General features: G+C 36.1%; 2 protein-coding genes and 1 pseudogene across 7 annotated transcripts; 1 reads left to right on the forward strand and 2 right to left on the reverse strand.

Annotated features, from left to right (window-relative positions):
* Positions 1-112: 112 nt before the first annotated feature.
* LOC145225340 (uncharacterized) lies at positions 113-4,574 on the reverse strand. The gene is made up of 6 exons (XM_080092029.1): positions 4,183-4,574; positions 3,990-4,103; positions 3,503-3,580; positions 2,732-2,847; positions 668-2,319; positions 113-489 (listed from the first exon to the last, which is right to left on the reverse strand). Exons 1-5 carry the CDS (start codon positions 4,213-4,215, stop codon positions 1,722-1,724), a joined length of 939 nt encoding a protein of 312 aa, XP_079948155.1. The 5' UTR covers positions 4,216-4,574; the 3' UTR covers positions 113-489; positions 668-1,721.
* A 1,312-nt stretch (positions 4,575-5,886) lies between these two features.
* Positions 5,887-17,184, forward strand: LOC145223141 (uncharacterized). Of its 5 annotated transcripts, XM_080089488.1 has the most exons (16): positions 5,888-7,280; positions 7,440-7,525; positions 7,767-7,864; positions 8,475-8,588; positions 8,656-8,799; positions 9,143-9,250; positions 9,412-9,612; positions 11,637-11,732; positions 11,800-12,491; positions 13,039-13,165; positions 13,252-13,355; positions 13,428-13,483; positions 15,537-15,598; positions 15,668-15,773; positions 16,078-16,128; positions 16,274-17,184. In XM_080089488.1, the coding sequence occupies exons 2-16, from the start codon at positions 7,453-7,455 to the stop codon at positions 16,405-16,407; spliced, it is 2,166 nt and encodes a 721-aa protein (XP_079945614.1). In that variant the 5' UTR covers positions 5,888-7,280; positions 7,440-7,452; the 3' UTR covers positions 16,408-17,184. The 5 variants fall into 5 exon arrangements, with proteins under 5 accessions (XP_079945617.1, XP_079945614.1, XP_079945613.1 ...); XM_080089491.1 differs by having other exon boundaries at positions 5,887-7,525; positions 16,321-16,388; XM_080089487.1 differs by having other exon boundaries at positions 5,888-7,525.
* A 960-nt stretch (positions 17,185-18,144) lies between these two features.
* Positions 18,145-21,364, reverse strand: LOC145223142 (uncharacterized; annotated as a pseudogene). The gene is made up of 9 exons (XR_013859414.1): positions 20,812-21,364; positions 19,869-20,705; positions 19,586-19,783; positions 19,379-19,505; positions 19,210-19,311; positions 18,960-19,139; positions 18,731-18,885; positions 18,500-18,654; positions 18,145-18,439 (listed from the first exon to the last, which is right to left on the reverse strand). The product of XR_013859414.1 is annotated as an uncharacterized LOC145223142 (transcript).
* Positions 21,365-22,704: the final 1,340 nt, after the last annotated feature.

Raw genomic sequence — 22,704 nt, forward strand, 5'->3', positions numbered from 1 at the left:
TTTACCCAACAATTTTTGGGTATGATTCGAATTTACCTAATTATCTGTGGTCATTTTTTGGGTTTTAACACATTATGCCCAAAATTGATTAAACGTTTTTTTCACCCAAAAATCATACAGATTTCATGTTTTATTTTTAGAAAAAACACACTTTTTTTCCAAACATGCTACAGAAGAAAATACATAACGAAAAAACTAATTACAACATACAACACAGTTAATCATACATTGACAAATCTGGAATATCAAAAATGATACTTGCAAAAATTGTAAAACTTTATCAACATGCATACAGTATTCATATTAAAGTACACAATACATTGCAAATAAGGCTGAGATGTCTTTGATGATACCATTAACCCGCAGTACAGGGTTTTGCTCAGAAAACAAGGTTAATTTTTAAACGAATGAAATATCTCCATATACAACCAAGATGGGTTGCTGACGATCACCCAATGCTGCTCTCGAACCTTCAAATGATGTGTTTGCCTGAATATTTAAATATTACCAGTAAAGGATCAATAGCAACATAGCAAATTACCAAATCTAGACAAATGCAAACCATAATATGCTATCCCATACGCAAAATTTAACAAAACATAGGGCTACAAAAAAAATCTCTTTTCAACCATAAACGTCATTAATAATTAATTATTATGAAACTTACTTCCTAGTATCAATCTCTTTCTGTGGGACGTCCAAGTCACCAAGAACAATTAGGACAAAATCAGGTAAACCTTGAATTCCACAATCAACATTCGCACTACTTTTAACAGCATCAGTCTCTCTATTGGGCTACTAGGGCTGTAGGCACGCAGGAACGGGCAAACCAGCAAAGCCCAAGGGAGTTACGATTCCCGCACTTTTTGTTCGGCAGTTGAGCACAGGCGGTCAGCCAGGCATGACGCAATTTTAAGCCCAGTGGGCGGGCGATTTAGCGTGGGATTTTTTTGTTTGTTTCTATTATTTTTATTTTCGATCTTTCGAAAAAATTTCGATTGGTATTATTTTCCACAAACCTTTCGTAGTTTAGATTAAACCAAGATGAAACTGTTTGAAAGTTTTGAACACGTAAGTTCTTGTAAAAACAGTTCAATTGGAAAAAAACACAAGCATTAAAAGAAAAGAGTACGTTGAGTTTAAAAAAAACGAATTTTGTGGCTACAGTACCAACACCAACATTTTCCCCAAACAACCCAACTTTTTTGGGTAGAGTATCAATACCATTTTACCCAAACGATTTTGGGTAAAGGATTTTTTACCCAATAAAGTAGGGTAAATAATTTTGGGTAACGCAAATTTGGGTAAAAATCATTGGGTAACAAAACAGTTTACCCAAAATATTTGGGTATTTTGCTGCTGTACCCAAAGTTCTCTCGATCGATTTACCCAAATTGGTTTACAGTGCTGCTTCTGTCTCTTCACAATTGTACTTGTCGCAATTATAAACTTAACAAAACGTTTTATTGTTTTTACCGAAATAATTTCATTTGGAATATAAATGTACTTGGGCGACAAACCATTTTTAAAAAACGGTTTGGCGACAAAACCAAAACATTCAGCAGGCTGTTTAGGTACCTATTATTTAACAGCGACAATGGCAGCTAACAAATTCTTGTACCTACTAAATGTTTTCTGTAAGGGTGGTCCATGTTTATGTGTAGAATATTATTCACACATATTTTGAAACTAATCTCAATGTATTGTGTAGCATGCTTTTTCTAGTCCACAACTACAATGGGAACCGAATTTGTTGCAGGCGGGCTAATTAGACCGTTGGAGGGTACCATATGTGACGACTCAGGCACGAACGAACTAACAATTGTTGCAGCAGGTGTCATGTGGTTATGCTGGTTCACCTTTTGACCATTGGACACCATTAATCCACACTCCATTGTTTGTTGTTGCGGGTGACTAGATGTTGGAAGCTTGGCAGAGTTTCTGTAATGTTGGGCAGTGTTTGGCATAGCATTCCACACAAGACAGTCGCCAACGCTGTAACGAATCGGGGGCGCTGACTTGGTCCGTCTTCGAGTTTGCTCCAGGTAAGGCGGCACAACCTTCTTCAACCTACCGGTGGTATTAATTTGCAGGTGTGTGCGTGAATTGCTCCCGCCGCCTTCGAACTCTCGACCTGTGTTTAGGTCTGTGTTAATGCGTGGATTTGGTTGACCGTGACTATATTGACGCTTATAGTCGGTAATCCACTTTAGTCTTGCATCATTTGCATTCATCTCGGCCATCTTTTTGCGAATTCGTGGAGATAACCGTTGTGGCAAGGGCTCTGTGCTTTTTTCACCCCCTTCTCGAAAATCAAGTCTGGTAAATGGTACAAAAGTATGAGCAAAAAACAAGCTGCTGAACCTTTTGTAGATGGATAAAAAACATCGTTTGTTAACATATTTTCATTGCGAGTGTTTTTTGTTTTTATTTTATTTGTAAGCTTATATATAAGCTCACAAATATGTGAGGTTCAGCTTGTATACTTGTGATGATAAAACACATTTAAATTCAACATGTTAATCTTGACAACAGATTAGCTTTTCCATTTTTGCTCAACCGGCTGGCAACAACCCTATACTTATAGATTGTTTATGATTTGTCGAATCAAGACCAATAGATAGACGTAAAAAGAGGGGATCGGAGTCTTATAAGCTTTTCACTTTTTCTTGGCTTAAATTCCGATAGTATTTCCCGCAAATATTTCGTAAATCCATGACTTGCTTTTTACCTGTATAAAGAGACATGTGAGCCCTCTCTTGCGATGTCTTGTTTGTGAGGCATCCATGCCATAAACTCTGGATTAAAGGCAGTAAATGTGCGATTTGCCTTTCGTCTTCCAAGCCCCTACAACACAATACGCTATTTAACCGCGGGACAGATTGGTGGTAATGCGTAGAAGTTTTGGTTGGCCAATAAACCTTGTCGAAATAGGTAGAACACTGTAACTCAGCTGACGCCCGGTTGGGTAGGTGGCGCAACAGAGCAGAGGCGTTTATGGTGCTGACTCAGCAATCATTCTTACCATAAACCAATGGTTCTCAACTGGTAAATTTGTTGATAAACTAGAGATGATTACATATTATATATTGAAAGAGTATTAAAATGTTGGGTGTTAATAATTGTATATCACTTCTTAAAAAACGGTTTTAAAGAATTATGTTTCAAGCCCAAATGGTTTTTTGTATGCGAACTTCATTCTTGCTTCAAAAAGAAATGGTCCACGATATTATTTTTACTGGGTAGGTGGTCCATGGTGTGAAACGAGTTGAGAACCACTGCCATAAACTTAAATTATACACACACACATATATATATATGAGTTCTCTTGCATTCACATGAGGTTGAGTTTGAAACATTCACCAGGAAGTAGCCTGAAGGTACGGCCTTATAATTTCGGCCCGAATCTTATGAGGTGGCTTCGGTGCATCACTAGGATGTACCACATGTCGAAAGTACTTAACGTCTGAAATGGTTACGCTATTGCAAATAGGAGACTTACTGTGTCAAAATAGCTGGCATCTGTTGGGAATGAATGTCTGTTGTCGTGCTTTGAGAAAAGATGAACGTCAGGTGATTTCTGTTCATAAAAATGGAAGTTGCTGCTTTATTTTCAAATTTGGTATAGTTTGAAAGTTAAATGTAATGAATAGTTTCGGTCACTGGTCATTTATTTAAACTGCTATTGCGACAAAACATAAAATGCATTGTATGTGATAGACTTATAGATCGTTTCGACTATAGGCCGCCGCGGGGCTTGGTTAGAATTTGATCTATCCACTGATAATCTCCAAGCAGTGTTGTTACAGTACACATTGTCAAATTGTCGATTGGAATCGGATACCACTGAGTTCACCATATATAGCTTCGTTGTTATTTTGAGGGCAATGTGCAGCTGAAAATTGACATCAATCATGTAGTTTGTCCAATTTAACATTTATTTGTAACAAAACGGTAAATTGTACCAAAGAAAGGGCGTGAAAACTTACTCTAACTCGTTTTATAAACTTGGATGGGGGTGAAGGTGTTGCGGCATGTCTATATTCCTGCAGAATGTCGTTTCTCGTTTTGCTTCGGAAGTGTCCGTAATATCCGGATGGATACTAAAACGTTCGTACGTTGTAACAGCAAAATTTATTATGGTAGCGTGCTACAAAAAAAGTGGAATTCAAGCTTACTTACCCACGTTCCAACGATATCAGTGGCTGTCGTCATTCGAAGTGGTGCAAAAACACTTTTTGTTGCTGAAAAATTGACTAAACCTAAGAACTATTCCAGATTGTCTAATATTGATCTATGCCAGAAAAACACTTTCGAAAAACACAATTACAGTAACAAACAAAACTAGCACTTCTGTTAACCTTTTTCTTTTCCGTGACGACCTCAAGAAGCTATGTCATTTCTGTCTTACCCCAAAACATATCTGTCACATTTTCGTGTGAAAGTGTCGTCCGTCCCTCGTATCAGCAATGTCGTATCGAATTGTGATGAAGGGCACAGCGAAATAATTGGACATTTAAAACCTCTCAGACACAATAGCCCGCCTGCGAGCAGTCTCTCGTTCCCGGTCGCGCTCGTACACTGTTTACTTTCTGTCTTATTCATGTTTCATGTAACGCCCGAGGAATCGCGCCAACCTTATCGGAGTTCCAACATTGGAATATCAGGGCCCTCAGCGCGCACAATGTTCGAAGCATAACATAAACTTTCAAAATAGACGTATATATTTTTTTGTTAGATTTGGTATCGACACTAAAACTACACAACACGTATTAATAACACAGTCACAAAACGTTGACGTTAGTCGGAACAATTTATATTTTTTGTGCGAGGAGCGAACGAAACCACTGCTTTCCAAACCATGTTCTATTCTTAAATACCTGTTGAATTGTTTTTGAATATCACAGCATGCATAGCTGATATTTTTCTTTTCCAATCAACGAAATGCCTTGTTCACGATCCACGGTCCAATTCTACTGAGAGCACTCTACCGGCGTTCTTAGCAACAGCTCTAAAGTTTAACACTTGTAACGTTGGAAAGTGTTTGAGATCTTTAAGTGAGCTTGTTGGCATTGTCCGCAACGTTCGACATGCTTTCTGTCAAATCAGCACTCGGGCAAACGTTATAAACTCTGTTTATAATAATAGATAGCCTAACTGTATCATGTGATTTTAACGACATGCACGTAAACACAGAAATTAAATATTTTTAAGGCATCGTTTTATTTAACCAGAACTTTCGAGCGAGTCCGACGCGTTATATCAACCAAATAGCATTTTTGTCCTAACAAATTACGTATGACGTCACAAACAAAATCAACCATCATCACGTCGAATAAAATTGTCGTAAAATTGATGCCGCAACTTAGCTATATTTCGTTGCAGGTTAGCTATCTTGCTGCCACTTAATTATCTTGCGGCAACTTAGCTATCTTGAATCGCAAGTTAGCTAACTTGCTGCAACTTAATTTATTCGACAACGGCGCCACATAGTCATTTGGCCTTATTGTGGTTTCTCAAGCTAGAATACTTGAGTGGCACAAGCGATGCAGGAATCTAATGGCGGATTCATTGTGCACTGTGATTGTAGCACCATAATCTTTACATACCCAGATTAGCAACCGTTAGACGTTGTAACGACAAAACAAACCACATAAAAAAACAAAAACAAATTAAATAAAAAATTGCGCAAAAAACAAGTGTAAAATCTAGACCGAGTTTTACGTGAATCAGTGTGAATTCCAATGTTCCGATCAAAAAATCTGATCCAGAGCCCTGAGGTCACCAAAAGAAAAAAAGCAGGCTTTTCGCGTAAGGCAATATGCCATAGTTTATGTAGGTTGTTTAGTTTTTGCGATAAATTGACAAAATATTATTAATATTTGTCTTCAGTGTATAGCTATTAGAACAGATATTAAATGATTTCCTCTTCTGTTGGTTGTGACTCGCGTTTTGCAAAAAGAAAATATGTTTTATCAGTAAAACTAAATTTCCATTTTCCACCATGTTACAGTTTTAAAAGCAAAACAAACGAAAAAATTAAAGAAAGACAAAGACGTCATAGCTCAATATCCATAGGTGTTTTTGACCAAACATTTGTGAATTTTACATGGATAAACTTTTTTGAGCTGGTCGACTAATGGTTAACAGATTTACAATTTAATTTAGCAACAGGAATAACTTATTTTATACTTTTCTTGTTACTTGCGCAAGACTATAGCAAAACAAAAAAACGGGATAACACTAAAAGCAGAAAAGAAAGGAAAAGCAGAAAAAGGGAAATTTGTGTTTTCTAAACGAGGGAAATATAATTCCAGAAAAACAGGAAACTAATGTGCTCTATGGTACCACTTCTTGCAGAACAACGAATTTGTTCGAAACATATTTTATTCAACGCTAGCTTAAGCTCCAAAACAGTAGATGATATCTATCAATGAGCAATCATTTGACATAATTAACGCCCACTGTGCCACAGCGTTGTTCGGCTTTTTATAGCAAGTAGCAACTATGCTTTTTGTTGAGAATTGACATGACCTGTATTTTGAAGATCGTAATGATACAAAACAACAGGAATAGTTACGTAACAATGACAATAGGCCTGGGGAATGTTTTTTTGCAAACAAAACCAGACAAACAAAATATAGAGTTGCAAATCGAGGTTTTTGTGAACAAAACAGAAGCTACCCGCGTACCACCTGAAAACCCTTCACGTACCACTAGTGGTACGCTTACCACAGGTTGGGAACCCATGTGTTAGTGGGAAAGTTTTATACGGTAATAATATAACAAACCCTGTCCCTGCCTAAAAGGATTTCAGCGATTTTCCAACATCAGCAAAGTGCTTGCATGGAAAACACTCAATCCAAAATTGCTGCTGAATCGCGATTTGTGAGACAGCCAGGGGGTAGAATTTTTTTGGCGTTTGTATTGTGATAATTAATAGCTTTAGTTATTATGAGATCTCACCCAAACCTCAATAGCACGAATCATGAACAGAATTCAGCTGTTTCTGCGATGTCCCACAATTCAGCATTTAGTGTCGCACAAAAGTGCACCTTTCCTGTACACCAGTAGTTGGTGCGTCGTTTCAATTTTCCAAGGGCACCGCAGAATAGTTCCGTTTCGTGGGTTTTTGTTATTGTGTTAATAAACACAACTTTAGTAATAAGTTTCCTCATTAGCTGGTGCGTCGCAAGTCCAGAAAACTTTTCCAGAGGTGTCGCAATATAAAAAAAGTTTGAGGACCACTGCTGTACACAACTAAAAAGGATTATGATCTGGTCTGTACCTGAAATGTTTTTTTTTGTTCGTAGTTTATTAAAAATTTGTGATTACATAACTTCTAAGATTATCGGGAAAGGAATTTTAAGTTCTTGAGAAACACAAAATTTTTAAAAACAACTGCACTTCTTTAAATACTTCATCAAAACTTTTTGCAGAATTTGTGTTTTGATGATTTCACGAACTTTACATCATCAAGAAGACCATTTGCTAAATGTATACATGTGTTTAAGCCTATTTTGGTGTAAGTTAATGTGTTCATAGAAGAGTATTAAACACATATGTCTTGTACATCAAGTAAAGAATATTGTACTCTTAGCTAATAATAAATGTGATAACAGTGATTTGTCTAAGTTAATTTTTTTTTGTATAACTTTGGCATTTGTTGCAATAAGTGCAGTGAATAATGAGATTAAAATTGCTAAGTGTTAGGACTTGAGCTGAGCTGTTGTGTGTACTTGTTTGTTGGACTTTTTTTTATCAAGCTCGCTGCAACATGGAAGCTGAAGTAACATCTTGTACTACAAAATCTCATGTTACAGAAACACCTTTGTCACAGGAATGCAGACAAAACAATAAAAAAGTAAGTACAGAATTTATGTCAATTAGGTTTTTTCTTGTATTATATTTTGTCTGTACATTTTCTTTTATGTGTTTAATGAATTTATGTGTTTCCTAATTATGTAAAATTTGCAATTGGGAAGTTTACACTGAATTAACAGATAAAACAACATCAGATTTACAACACTTCGATAATATGTAATTTCACTCCAATAAAATTAAATTTTAAATAAGTGGGACCATCTATACTATAGGCTATGGCAGTGGTTCCCAACCTTTTTTTAAAGTGACCCAAATACTTCCCAAAATTTTGTTTTGTGGTTTCTCGCGACCCATGGACATGCATTCTTTATGTTTTGGTTGTATTTTTGCCTATAAATCAGGTATGATTTTCAAAAATTATTACACCAGATTGTTGGAAAATTCAAAAATCCAACAAACACTATTCCTAATTTCGACTAAACATTTCTATTATATACGCGACCCATAGGTTGGGAACCACTGGGCTATAGTAGGGGCGGGCCACTTCTCCAGTCGGCGGGCCTGATATGGGAAAATGAAGTATAATCTAACATTAAAAAAATACAGAAAATCACACCTCTAGTCTAGTTATGCATGTGTTATGATTTCAGGCCACATCCAAGAGTCTTAACATGGCAATGCTGGGTAAGAATGATTTGTTAAGGTTGTTAAGCATACTGGAGGGAGAAGTTGAAGCGAGGGACATATATATCACAACACTTCAGGTTGAGCATTTTAAAAACATGTATTTAAAGTTATGATTGACACTGTTTTTACAAGCATTTTTTGTAGGCCCAGGTTAATCGGGATTCTTATGTGAAAAACAACTACTTTCAGCACAACATCTCTGATCCATTTTTAGCTTTAATGCGTGACAATGAAGCTGTTAGTGGGTCTGTTACCCCATGTCAAGCTGACCCTAAACAACCTGAACAGGTATGAATGACATGCGATGATAAAAAAATCCGTGAAACTGTATATACTTACTAATCAGCTGAAGTTAACATTAACACAAATCACAGTAATTAATGATTTTTACCATCACTTCCAAAAAATATGGGTCTTATGTCATATCTAACTTGGATTTGTTCCTATGTTTAAACCAGGCAAGTTTTTTGTGTTTGATGTGGCACATTGCAAAGTGTTTAAAGGCATTTTGTACCTAATAATTGGATTTACCTATTTTTGTACCTAATCCCCAACATGCATTTATGGAAAAATGTATACTTACACATATGTTTCAAGGTTTTTTTCATAGAGTTTGTTGTTGTTTTTTTAGATTAAAATTGCCCCACTGCCCTTGTTGGAAAAAGTAGTGAACAAATATAAAAAACAACAGGAAAAAGTGAAACAACATCTTGCTTTGAGTGATGCATATTACAATATGGTGAGTTAAACTTACTGTTAAGAAACTTTCACATTAAAAGAGTGATTAAAATTTGTTGTGTTAAACATGAAGTGATACATGCAGATGCAGAAATGTATTAATCATAATGTTTGTCACATGCAAACTGGTGATTAAATCGTGTTTTTTACCTGTCATTTTAGATAAATGATGAACTGATTCAAGAGAAAAAAAAACGTGTTAATCAGTCTGAAAAGAAAGAAAACTCCACCAAAGAACATGAACAAGAACATGAAAAGTTAATGGTTTTGTTAAAGATTGAAAAAAACAAAACCAAACAAATTGAACATGAATACAAAAAACTACTTCAGCTTGTTGCCAAAGAAAGAACAAAATACCGACTTGTAAGTCATATATATTCTGTACAATTTTCATAAATATACCATGTATAATTATGGGTCCCCTTCCCTGAAGGGGACACATATTGATTTTACTCAAAATGTTTGTTTTTTTTCTTTTTTTTTCTTCTCCCCAAAGTTTGTCTGACTCGTTTTTCCATCAAATCCTTGATGGATTTGGATGAAATTTACACAGATGGTAGATGTAGTTATGTAGATGTGCATCCCACTTTGTTTTTGTTGATTACCCCAGTATTTACCCCGCTAGCCCCCTAAAATGGGTATTTTTCCCCGAAGTTTGTCCGACTCGTTTTTCTATCAAATGTTTGATGGATTCGGCTGAAATTTACACAGATGGCAGATGTAGTTATGTAGATGTGCATCCCACTTTGTTTTTGTTGATAACCCCAGTATTTACCCCGCTAGCCCCCTAAAATGGGTGTTTTTCCCCCGAAGTTTGTCCGACTCGTTTTTCCATCAAATGTTTGATGGATTTGGCTGAAATTTACACAGATGGTAGATGTAGTTATGTAGATGTGCATCCCACTTTGTTTTTGTTGATAACCCCAGTATTTACCCCGCTAGCCCCCTAAAATGGGTATTTTCCCCCGAAGTTTGTCCGACTCGTTTTTCTATCAAATGTTTGATGGATTCGGCTGAAATTTACACAGATGGTAAATGTAGTCATGTAGATGTGCATCCCACTTTGTTTTTGTTGATAATCCCAGTATTTAACCCGCTAGCCCCCTAAAATGTTTTTTTCCCAAAGTTAGTCTTACTCGTTTTGCCATCAAATGCTTGATGGATGTGGCTGAAACTTATACAGATGGTAGATATAGTTATGTAGATGTGCATCCCACTTTGTTTGTCCAGATAACCCTAGTATTTACCCCGCTAGCCCCCTAAAAGGGGTGAGTTTGTAAACAATGTCAGAATTGGCTAAAATTTGGATAGCTTGTAAAGTACGCCAATTATCGTTATTGCGCCATTGCAGTTTGGGGGATGTTAACAGCACTTTGATGTCAGAAACATTAACGGTTGTTGCTCAAAACACCTCTAGTGGTTGAAATTTTAAACGTTGGCAGATTGGACTGAAATTTTCAGTACTATTGATTGAGTCATTGTGGTTTCCTACTTTTAAGTTTGTGGGTGTTGAACGTCAATTAGTTATCCTACTAGCCCCCTAAAATGAGTTTTTTAATTTAAATAGTTTTTACTCCATATAGCATATTTAGATATGCACAGTACCAATCACTGTGTTTGTCTTCACAATACCAAACCTACTCATTGTTGTCTATTGAAATGCATTATCTACAACAGGGGTTCCCAACGGGTGGTACGCGTACCACTAGTGGTACGCGAAGGTTTTTTAAGTGGTACGCGAGTAGCTTTCGTTTTTTTTTCACAAAAATTTGGATTCACAACTTTCTATTTTGTTTATCTGGTTTTGTTTACAAAAAAATTTCCCCAAGCCTCTTCTTATTGTTACGTAACTATTTCTGTTGTTTCGTATCATTACGATCTACAAACTACAGGTCATGTCAATTGCCAACAAGAAGCACAGTTGCTTTGAAAAGCCGTACAACGTTGTGGGACAGTGGGCGTTGATTACGGCAAATGATTGCTCAGCCAATTGGTGGACAGTAAACAAAAGCAAAAATATCATTAAATTTGCTTTAGTGTTATTTTAGTTGGCCAATATTATTATTCTTAATAAAATATGATTCGATTAAATAAGTTGTTCTGCAAGAAGTGGTACGCGTGGCAGTACAAAGCGTTGAAGTGGTACGAGATCGAAAAAAGGTTGGGAACCCCTGATCTACAACTTTGCATGTGTGGGGACCCATGAGTTTTTGCTTGCAGAAACAACCAAGGTTATAAAAGACGATGGCTAATATGGGACCCACAACAAAATAAGCATAGGAAATATATTAATGTTTTAAAATAGATCATAGTGTATGTGCAAGGGCAATATGTGCTAAGCCACCCTTCTAGTTTTTGTTCTAAAACTAACTCAAATTTATATTTAGATCATAACCATGTTATTGAATGAACGGCATGGAGCAATAAAATGTGATAATTCAGAGCCTAAAACGGATACTAGATTAAATGAAAAGTTACATGAGGTAGGTTAGTAGTAATACAGTATGCCACAATTCACCTTTTGAATATTTTTGATTTTTGTTGTTTCAGCTGGTTGCAAAAAATGAGGAATTGGAGAAGTGTTTACAAAGTTCCAAGGAAAATGAAATAAGAATGACGAAGCAAGTAGAACTACTTTTTCAGCAAGCCAAAACTCTCAAGATAAATCTTGAAGCTGATGAAGCAAATTTGAAGCATGTTCAAGATGAGCAAATGCAGACATGTATGAGCAGTTATAATGGAGAAAAAGGCTTGTATGAAACACCCCTTACTCCTCCAAATGAGTATTCTGGGGAAAATAATCTACCTGTTATTGATAGCAGTGATGGTCATTATAAAACTGTTTCAGTGAAAAGGACCCCTAGTGTAATTGAAAAAAGAATCGTGCACAGAAAACTAGGTTCAAGACCAATTCAACAATGCCCTTTACCAGAACAGCAAACATCAGATCCAAATACGGTCACACGAAACTTCAAGAGGCTGCCAACAAATCATGTAATAATTTCTTCCCCAACATCTGGTGCTGCAAACTTTGCATTGAACTCACCCAATCAGCCACAGCCGAGTACTCCATTCCCCATGGAAGGGTTAACCTCCACTGAACAACACCAGTTACCTTCACAATCCAGTCAGTTTCAGGAAACAAGACAGAAATTTCAGCAAATTGGGAAATCATCTATACCTCCAAATGTGTCCACAACCATCAACAAGAGCCAAAAGCCTGAGTCACTACCGCCCAAACGGTTTGTGAATACTGTAACACAGGGGTGTGCAACCTTTGTCACTGTGGGGCCAAATACAATTGCCAAGATTAGATCACAGGCTGCACCTTTATATAACACAAAGTGATTTTACTTTGGTGCATACCAAATATTCTTAAATACAAGTATAATTCGTTTTTGATTATAGCTGCCTTTTTGTTAGGTCGCATAAGATTAGCACTGGGCGCATTAATCTGTTCAAAAATATATAATCATTTGGCAGTACATTTGAAATCCAAGCGTCTCTGTGGGCCACACAAGCTTTAATCAATGGGCTGCATTTGACCCACAGGCCGCAGGTTGCACACCCCTGCTTTAATATTTGCTTTGTTCATTGTGTGTTACCACGAAAAGTAGTCTGGGGTCAACACTTTACTTGATTTGTTTCATTAGGCCAATGGTTGGTTTTGTTCCATTCTTTTACAACCTCTTATGGACAAGAAAAAATCTGCAAACCCCTTGTTTAGGATTAACAATTTTTCTAAATTCCTTTTCCAATTACAAGATCATTATTTTGCATGTTTTTTAGATCATCAGGAGGTTTTTGTGCAAAAGAAGGGTCAGAAAACAATACACTGCCTGTTGTTTCTAGAAGTAAATCAGTTACAAAAAAGAAGGATTCTTTACACACCTCTCAATCTCCAAAACCCCCAAGGGTAACATATATGCGAGAACAGCAACCTTGCGTCTTTGCTGAATAAATAAAAATAAACTTTTTGTTAAAAACACTACTTTTGTGCAGGCCTCAGAAAACTTTGGAATGCATTCCAGTGAGCAAACAACTAAAATTCGTCCGCCTCCCTTACCACCCAAAAAGCCGAATTTGTTGACAACCAAACAGACAAGGTTTTTAAAAGACTAAATTTGTTTGTTTAAATATATGTGCAACAATCTGTATAAAACTTCAATGTATTACAGCAGTAAACTTCCAAGTGCCAAGGCATCCAGTGATAAGGACACTGGCAAAAAGGCAGGTGGGTGTAATGTTTGCACACAAATGAATTTGAGGGTATTAGTAATTTAAGTTCAATAGCTCTAAAAAGATTTAGTTTTGGTAATTTGGATTTTTTTACCTGGTTTGCCAATGGGTTTACATGAAAGCCCCCCTAATAAAAAATATTAATTGTTAAACGATAAGTTCCATTCTCTGGTAGTTAGTACACTTGCTATCATTTCATGCTGTTGAGAATTCTGATGATGCTGTTAACCAATATATAAATGTCTATAAACTAATACCATATTTATTAAATTTAGTACAAATCAATGAATATCATAAACTCCAACAAGGTTTATTATGGGCCCCCTTCCCTGAAGGGGACGCATATTGATTTTACTCAAATTGTTTGTTTGTTTTTTCTTTTTTTTCTTCCCAAAGTTTGTCCGACTCGTTTTTCCATCAAATGTTTGATGGATTTGGCTGAAATTTACACAGATGGTAGATATAGTTATGTAGATGTGTATCCCACTTTGTTGTTGTTGATAACCCCAGTATTTACTCCGCTAGCCCCCTAAAATGGGTATTTTTCTTCCCAATGTTTGTCCGACTTGTTTTTCTATCAAATGTTTGATGGATGTGGCTGAAACTTATACAGATGGTAGATGTAGTTATGTAGATGTGCATCCCACTTTGTTTGTCCAAATAACCCTAGTATTTACCCCGCTAGCCCCCTAAAATGGGTGAGTTTGTAAGCAGTGTCAGAATTGGCTGAAATTACTTGTAGAGTATGCCATTTATAGTTGTCGATTGTTGTGTTCAACCCTGTAGCCCTAACATTTACCCCACAAGCCCCCAAAGTGTAAAACGTATTTGGATGTTATTGGACACCACAAACGAAAGATTTCTGTTGCTCAGTAGTTTACAAGGGCAAGCAGTTGTATGTTACTCGTTTGTGACTTTGTGGATTGCTTGGTGAACGTTTTTGTGCCATGGCAGTTAGGGGGTTGTTAACAGCACTATGACGTAAGAAACATTAACGGTTGTTGCTCAAAACACCTCTAGTGGTCGACATTTTAAACATTGGCAGATTTGGCTGAAATTTTGCAGTACTATTGATTGAGTCATTGAGGTTTCCTATTTTTTAGTTTGTGTGTCAGACCCCATTAGTTACCCTACTAGCCCCCAAAAATGGGTCAGTTTTTTAAACAGTGTCGGGATTGGATAAAATTTGGGTAGTATGTTTACCTTGTAGCCCCAACATTTACTCAACTAGCCCCCTAAAATAAATGAACTTTTAAAAAACGTCCTAATTATATGAAATTTTGCAAAGTTTATTAAACATACTAAGTCCTCAAATGTTATGTTTTGCCCTGTAGCACCACAACTTAACCAACTAATTCCTAAAATAGGTGACCCTTTTCACAATGTTCGAATTGAATGAAAACCGGACAGCTTGTAGAATTTGCTATTCTGTTTTACCACATTATGCCACTACTTACTCCTTCGTTTCTTTGAAAAGGAACGTTAAATAGGACATACTTCAAACAATATCTGGGGTGAATCTAAATTTATACAGTTTGTATTCTACATAGTATTATTATTTAAGCCCAGTGCCGATCACTGCGTTTTACCTTACAACACTAAACGTTCACATGGTTATCTCTTGAAATGCATTATCTACAACTTTGCATGTGTGGGGACCCATGAGTTTCTGCTTGCAGAAACAACTGAGGTTATAAAAGACAGTAGATGGTATGGGACCCAATATAAAATAAGCATAGGAAATATATCAATGTTTTAAAATAGGTTATAGTGTATACGCAAGGGCAATATGTGCTAAGCCACCCTTCTAGTTAAAAGTTGTCATCTACCAAGCACAAGCTAGGTTATTCTATTAAGTTTAAAGCAAAATTTAATGGTATTTTGACAGTTAAAGTTCAGTGGTGATGTTTTCAGCCTCTGTCCAAAAATGTGGCCCACCCTTTCCCAAACCCATATTAGAATGCTGCTGTTAGCAGTTGGTAGGAGTTTGGGACCTATAGCTTTATTTGTTGTGATACTTAGTGTACATATGTTTTTACAATTTTCAGGAATTGGAGAAAAGGCCTCTCGCTTGTCTGCACCTAAAGTCTCTGCAGGTGGCATATCAAAGGTTAGACACTGAGAATGACAAATCTTCAAACAATCAAGACTAGCTAATATTAATTTTGTCTAATTTTAGAACCATGGCAGTGCTAATAGTAGCAAGTTGGGAAGTGTGAAGAGACCAACATCGCTGAATGCAAACAATTCCAACAATCGGGGCCACAGCAAAAGATTAAGCACTGGTAAATTTGTTGTGAAGCAAGTTCAGTACATGAGCCTGTATCCACAGGTTGGCACCAAAACTGTGATTTACTAAGTAAAAAAAATCTGTACATCTTTACACAATATGCATGTAGTAGTTCTCATTGCCTGGTTTCTTCCACAGATACTTTAAATCAATAATTGAGGTGACTTATTTTTTTAATTTATGTATACCTGCTAAAAGGAATTTATACACCAGATTATGGTGAGGATTTAAGAGACTTTTTATTTTCCAAAGTTGTTTCTATTGGGATTGTTCATTAAAATGTGTGTATTATTATTTAGGAAATGAAATGAATATTTCCCAATCCCAAGGAATTCAACCTACACCACCAGGTAATTTTTTTGTTTTGAAAGGGGGGTTGCGGACGGCTAGTTACATGTTTCGAAAGAATCCTTGTATTGTTTACTGCTTTGGAATTTATTGAGTATTAAGAACACTTGTCCAATCCAATGAAATCAAAGCTGTAATACTGCTTAGGATCATTTAATCGGTTGAGTGCACAGCAGCGCCTTTTTCCTTCCCAGGATGGTCCTGATGGTCAGCTGCGATCACCAGTAACAAACACAGTTCCTAAATCACCTATTGGACCCAACATGTTCACATATAAGTGATCCTGATGCACACCAAATTAATGTAACTTTATTGTATATATGTTGCTTAATATATACACATCCAGATAATTGGCTGTATTTTAAAATGCATTTCCATGTCTTCAATTTGTATTTGCACTATGAAGTGATCACGCTTGCCCGTCGGTGCTGTTACTAAAGATTGTTTTGCAATGGCCACAAATGAGCTTACTGGTGAACATTGATTTTGTTATCACTGTACTGACAATTTTTAACAAATGGTTTTGTATGTAAGCTTTTTTTAAGTTTTAAACTGTCACCTTTACCTACTTTATTTTTACTATAGCTTGTGGTGGTGAGTGAATACATGTATTTATGCATTATGCAGTGTTTAATTATTTGATAAATATGCGTTGTTTTTCTATTTCATGTACAGCCTGTTGTGTCTGTGTTTTTCTCATGCTGTAAAAATGGTCCCCTTACATTCCCGGCAGTAACTTGGATATTTTGTCAAAAGAAATTAATTTCTATTCTAGCTATTTCTGCCGACATGCTTCTATTGTTTGTTCCCTGCTGGTTTTAAGTAGATGTGTTCTTGTATTTTAATTGATGGCAATCATTTTCACATGTGGATTGAGTGAAATATGCTCATGACAGTTTTGTACAATGCAGAACAAATTATTGTTGCTCTTTTTTGTGATTTTGTGTGCCACCCCTAATCAGTGTTGAATGTGCTGTTGTTAATTTAGCATGATGCTTGTATGGTGATCAAGAACTTATCACTATAGCTTGTTTTCAATAAACTTAGTCTGCAGTTGATCTTCTCCTTGTTCTCAATTCAAATACTGTTTATTCATGTCTGATCAAGGTTGACAAACAATGATTGAGCACACAAATACGAAAGAAGTTGAACGTTGTCAATTGAAACATATTTTACAATGTCCTACCCAAAAGATTTTTTTATTAACACCATAAATATTTGTCCTCCGAAAAACAAAAGAATGGTGGGGATAATGAATTCAAATTAGGTGGACCCAAAAGAGTAAAACGTGTTTCCTACTGCCTCATACCAAACTAAAAACTCCATATGTTAGCTTACATAAGCCGAGAAAAATATTGGCTTTGACAATAAATGTGTTTCAAGGTGAACATTGTTTATGTTTAGCAGAGGAATAGAGAATATTTGGTATTTTTTTTAGTATATATTGTCTTTTTTTGTGTGTGTATAAATTATTATTTGTGCGGCCTCTACAATTCTCTAAAATCTGACAATAATTTTTGGTTTGCCTTCTGAAAAAGGGTACTTGGTGACAAATTAATAAAACTAGGACATTGTGGAAGATGATGTTATAGTGTGTTAATATTGAGCTTGACCTCGACACAAAAGTGGTTTGCCAAATGCTTCATTCAACTAAATAGTATTTTCCTGAAGAGTGACTGGTAAAACATAAGGTTAATGATGTTTTCTGTCATATTTACTAGTGTACGTTAAACAGGTCAAATTAAACCAATTTTAGGTTCCCAAAGCCCTCGCAGGCCCTATCTTTAAGTTTTAAACAATTTGATAAAATGTGGAAAGTCTCGCTACAAAGAGCTTACAATTTGTATTTTGTATGCTGTAAATTTTAAAATTATTTTTTTTTTTAATTATTCAAAAGAATATTGCTTAAAAATAAAATGCTATAATATTTCAAATGTCCCCCAAAATTAGGCAAAACATTACTAAGTACTGACACAGTAAAACACTCACATATTTAAACAGTGGTTGTTGGTAAATGGCAAGGCATGATTACTGAAAAGAATATGACAACACAAGACAATAAAACTATTTTGGAGAAATGTACCATGCAAACAAGTACAAATATTACACAAGGAATTTAAAGTTTACAAATAGCAACCAAATTTAAGCTGTATGTACCATCAAGTTTAAAATCATATTTTCTTCTTCCATTCATATAAATACTTTTCCATTTTCTGGCGAGACTCCAGTCGCCCAACATTTACAGTTGGAATAATTTTGTCTGGTTTATGCCTTTCCACAAAAGCTTTTAGTTCTGTGAAGCTGCTGTGTTCACTGTAAACAGCAAGGCAGGTCAAATTAAATGGATGAGTGATTTAAAAAAACAAATTTTACCTATATGGAACACCACATATTAGAATCGGGCCTGTTTTTGTGGGTTCTATATCTTCCAAAGTGCTTGTAGCTTTGCTGTGGGTCCAGCCAGTTGGTTTAATGGCCAGTATTTGCACAAAGCGTTTTTGAAACTTTTTTAAATGTTTAAGGAGGCTCTAAAAATGCATTTAAACTCTAAGATATCAAATGCTACAAAACTGAAACTATTTTTAAATACTGTACAATCAATACCTGCACATTAAGGTTTTTCATTGGAAGTACATGTAAATTAGTTGCTTCTACATCCATTGTAAGTAAAGACTTAATTTCAAAATTATCAAGACAGCTCATTGTCCTGTATTTGTCACGAGTGACAAAAATTTTACTGTTTAATGTTCTTGCCATTCCTAGAACAAAGTACCATGCAAATAAATATATATCTAAAAAGTAATGCAAACTTCTTTATGTTAAAGATCATTGCCTAAAAAGATCCTTTCTTTCCCAATAGAGTATGTTCCTGTTATAAATAGCGTTTTTGGTTCCTCCAATACAATTTTTTGAACTAATTGCTGAGTATATGTTACAACTTCATTTTGTGGTGGAAAACCATAAGTTGAATCAAGGTAAGTTGTGTCCAAGTAGAGGGTGTTTATATGAACACCTGTAAAAAACAAATGCAGTTGATTTTTGAAAAAAAAAAATTGAAAAACTTTTGTAGCATTAGGACCTACCACACAAAACAAGGTTTTCACATAATTCATCATCAGCCCTAAAATCCCCAGTATGTAGTACAATCTGGCCATTTAGCTGTCTAAACAGCATGACAACAGCTCCTACAAGTGATAATGTTACATGCATAATTTGTATGCTCGCAGATGTTTAGCAATCTTTTTTTAATACCTGGACAGTGATTTGCATCCAGTAAAGTGACTGAGTGTTTGCCAATTGCAATTTCTTTATTCATGGGCAATCGCTTTATTTTTTCAGACAATATCCTTAATTTAGTTTCCAATAAATTACCTGTAACCTTGTTTAAAGCACAATGGTTAAGTGTCATAGACAATGATTTGACCTAGACTGAATAAATTTTTAGTTTTACATAGTTACCTCACTGCAGTATATATCATGCTCCCAATTTTTAGTGAGGCCCATGTAGTGGTCATAGTGAAAATAAAATGTATATAGATATGCCTGCAATAGTTCCATAGTTGAATGCATCTACAGCAATACCAGTGTCTCCAATCTTTTTGTAAAATGGGCATCTTTTCCAGGATCCATGACGTTTTGCAGTTGGTTCTGTGACAGCTATGCAAACAGTGTGTTGATTATATGGCTTACGATGTGTCAGTGTATACTCATCACACACATTTTGTTCCTCACGCTCACCCACCTGCTTTGGGCTTTACAGAACTTAGTTGGTTTTCATTTTTTGCTGCCAATGGTTTTGTTCCAAACAGCATTGAACCGATGTCTCTTTGTATGCACTTGTTTTTTTTAAATTGTGAATTCGATGCACTCGATGTTGCAGCACAAGGTAGAACTGGTTTGTCTTTTTCAGTTGACCATTGAAAAGAAGTTGTCTTTTCCAAATCATTTATTTGTTTGCTTTCGCTTTTAGTTTTGGTAACCTGTGTGGATGTTGCATTACAGGAGTCCATGTTATGATCGAGTTGAGATGACACACTAAGGCTCATTGCTGTTGCAGCAAAATCTCCTGCAGAACTGACAATGTCACACAGAAAAGATTTTTGTGGACTGCAGGTAGAAACTACCTGTTTTTCTGTGGTAAAAAAATCTGATGAAATATCATTAGCAATACCGGTGAACTGGGAACCTTGGTTACCATGTCCCTTTTGCTCAAATGCATGTTTCTTTCCACTATTGTTAGTTGTTAATGTAACCTTGCAGGTACTAACATTCTTCAAACTTGTTTCAGTCCACTTTGCTTTTTTAGACTTTGATTCACATGAATTATTTTTGCTCTTGTGTTTAAATAGTTTTGTTGAATTTGACAATCTGGCTCTGGCCTTTGTAAGATTATTATCATCAGTAAAATTACTGCTTTCACAATCCTCAATAGAATCCAATTGGCTGTCTGCAGTTAAGTCTACTGGTAAAGTAATAACATCAGTGTTGTTGTTTGAATATTTCCTTGCAAGAAGATTATGGGAATATACTTCATAATGACAAACCATGCATGAAGCACAATCCAAACCCCTGGGACACTCTGTAAATTGCATGTACTTAGGTAAAACATGTTTGCTTAAAACACATAAAAAGATTTTAAAACGGAAGTTATGTTTGTAAAGCAAGTTCAAACACATAACACATACCTTGTCTTGGTTTCTTTTGTCTAAAACAAACTTCCAAGTGTAAATTTATTGTTTGTACATGCAAAAGTTTCAATGGCATTTGGCAATAGGGACAAACTTGGCCAGCAGAAACGTCCATGTTCAACATCAACATATGCAGCTCACCTCTCTCAATATCAGCCAGAAGAAAACCAAAGTGAAACTGCCGTACATTGATGGTATCTGAGTCTGACTATCTGTTCTCCAGGAGCATAATTTTACCCCAAAAAACATTTATGTGGAAAAGTGAAAATAGAAAGAGGCAAATCGGGGTCTTAACAAAATCAGGGAGTCGAACCGCTTGTCATATGGGTTCAGGTTCGGTTCGGGTTCACTTCGTTTTGTTTTTAAGGGTTCGGGTTCGGTTCAGGTTTTTAAAAATGTATATTTTCGGGTTCGGGTTTTGTTCCGGTTTAGGAAAATTATCCGGTCCTATCCGGTTTGCGGTTTTTAAACCGGTTCAAATTTTCATTCGTTTTAATTTAATTCTACCTATCATCTACCTGGCCTTATCAAACCCCAAAAGATTTTTGACCGTGCACTGTTATTTTTGACACGCCCTCTAAGTGTTATCTCGCGTATTCTGAAGTGCGCTGTTTTTTTTTTAAAAAAATCACAAAATATAAAACAGACTGCATTTTTTACTGGTTCAGTTCCGGTTCGGGTTCAACGCCAAACAAAATATGGGGTTCAACTCCGGCTCGGGTTTTTAGAAAATCGTAATTAGCGGTTCGGGTTCGCTTCGGGTTTAGTGAAATTAACCGCTCAAACCGGTTCGCGGGTTCGGGTTCAGTTCCGGTTCGACTCCCTGAACAAAATACAGAGGGAGTCTTAATAAATTACACAGGGGGAAGTGTATGGAATATATTCGCTCTCAAATCAGCGGCTATGAACCCCTAAAATCAAAACGAAGTGAACCCGAACCGAACCTGAACCCATATGACAAGCGGTTCGATTAATTCCCTGCATAGAATACTAAAGCCTATGTATTCTATGATTATACGCTTTGACCGTAGAATACTTCCTCTTTTCTACTTTTATTCAATTTATTTTTTCAATTTCAATCAAGTTTGTGCAGCGTCTCAAGGTGACAACGCACCTGCACAGCGTAGAAAACTTTACATACATTAAGAACAGGCAGACCATTCACTCCTGCAACTAATAATTCACACCTGTAGGCTACTAACTCAGGTATGCAGAATTTAAAAATGCCAAAATATTTTTTAATTCGGGTTTAAATCGTGGGTCAAAATATCCCGATTTTGTCAACTTAAAAGTAATACGAATTGTTTGAAATGTTCCTTTGCGAAAATCTAAGTAGGTTTTGCCATAGGACTGCTGTCTGCTAGCATAGAGCAGCACTAGGCTATGCTCTATATCAGTGGTTCTCAAACTTTTTTATTATGGTGTTTTTTAAGTGTGTAGGGAGCCGCAAAAAAACGAAACCTTGAGAAAATCACTAAAGAAGATGACTTTGAAAGCTAAAATAGCAATGTTTGGTGGTTTTCTGAGGTCTGGTGCGAGCCGCAAAATAAGTAGTTGGGAGCCGCATGCGGCCCCGAAAACCGAGTTTGAGAACCACTGCTCTATATGCTGCTGGTGTAAAAATCAAAATGTTGCAAATTGTTAACATATAATTATGACGGAAAAACGTCAAAATTCGAGATAGGCGCCCAATTGAAGGGGTAGCCTACCAAATCGTGATTGTTTTAAAGGTCAAGGTGGGTTCACTCTGCCCTTTCGGCCGGATGCAATTTTTTTTGAAAATTTGACCATTACACCATCCAGGCAATTTATCATTATCAGTGTTTACATTTCTACGGATTTGTATCAAAATTGGCCAGAGCACAAATTATCAGAGTTATATAATCGTTT

This window comes from Phallusia mammillata, chromosome 4 (assembly GCF_965637545.1).
Source record: "Phallusia mammillata chromosome 4, kaPhaMamm4.hap1.1, whole genome shotgun sequence".
Taxonomy (NCBI): Eukaryota; Metazoa; Chordata; class Ascidiacea; order Phlebobranchia; family Ascidiidae; genus Phallusia; species Phallusia mammillata.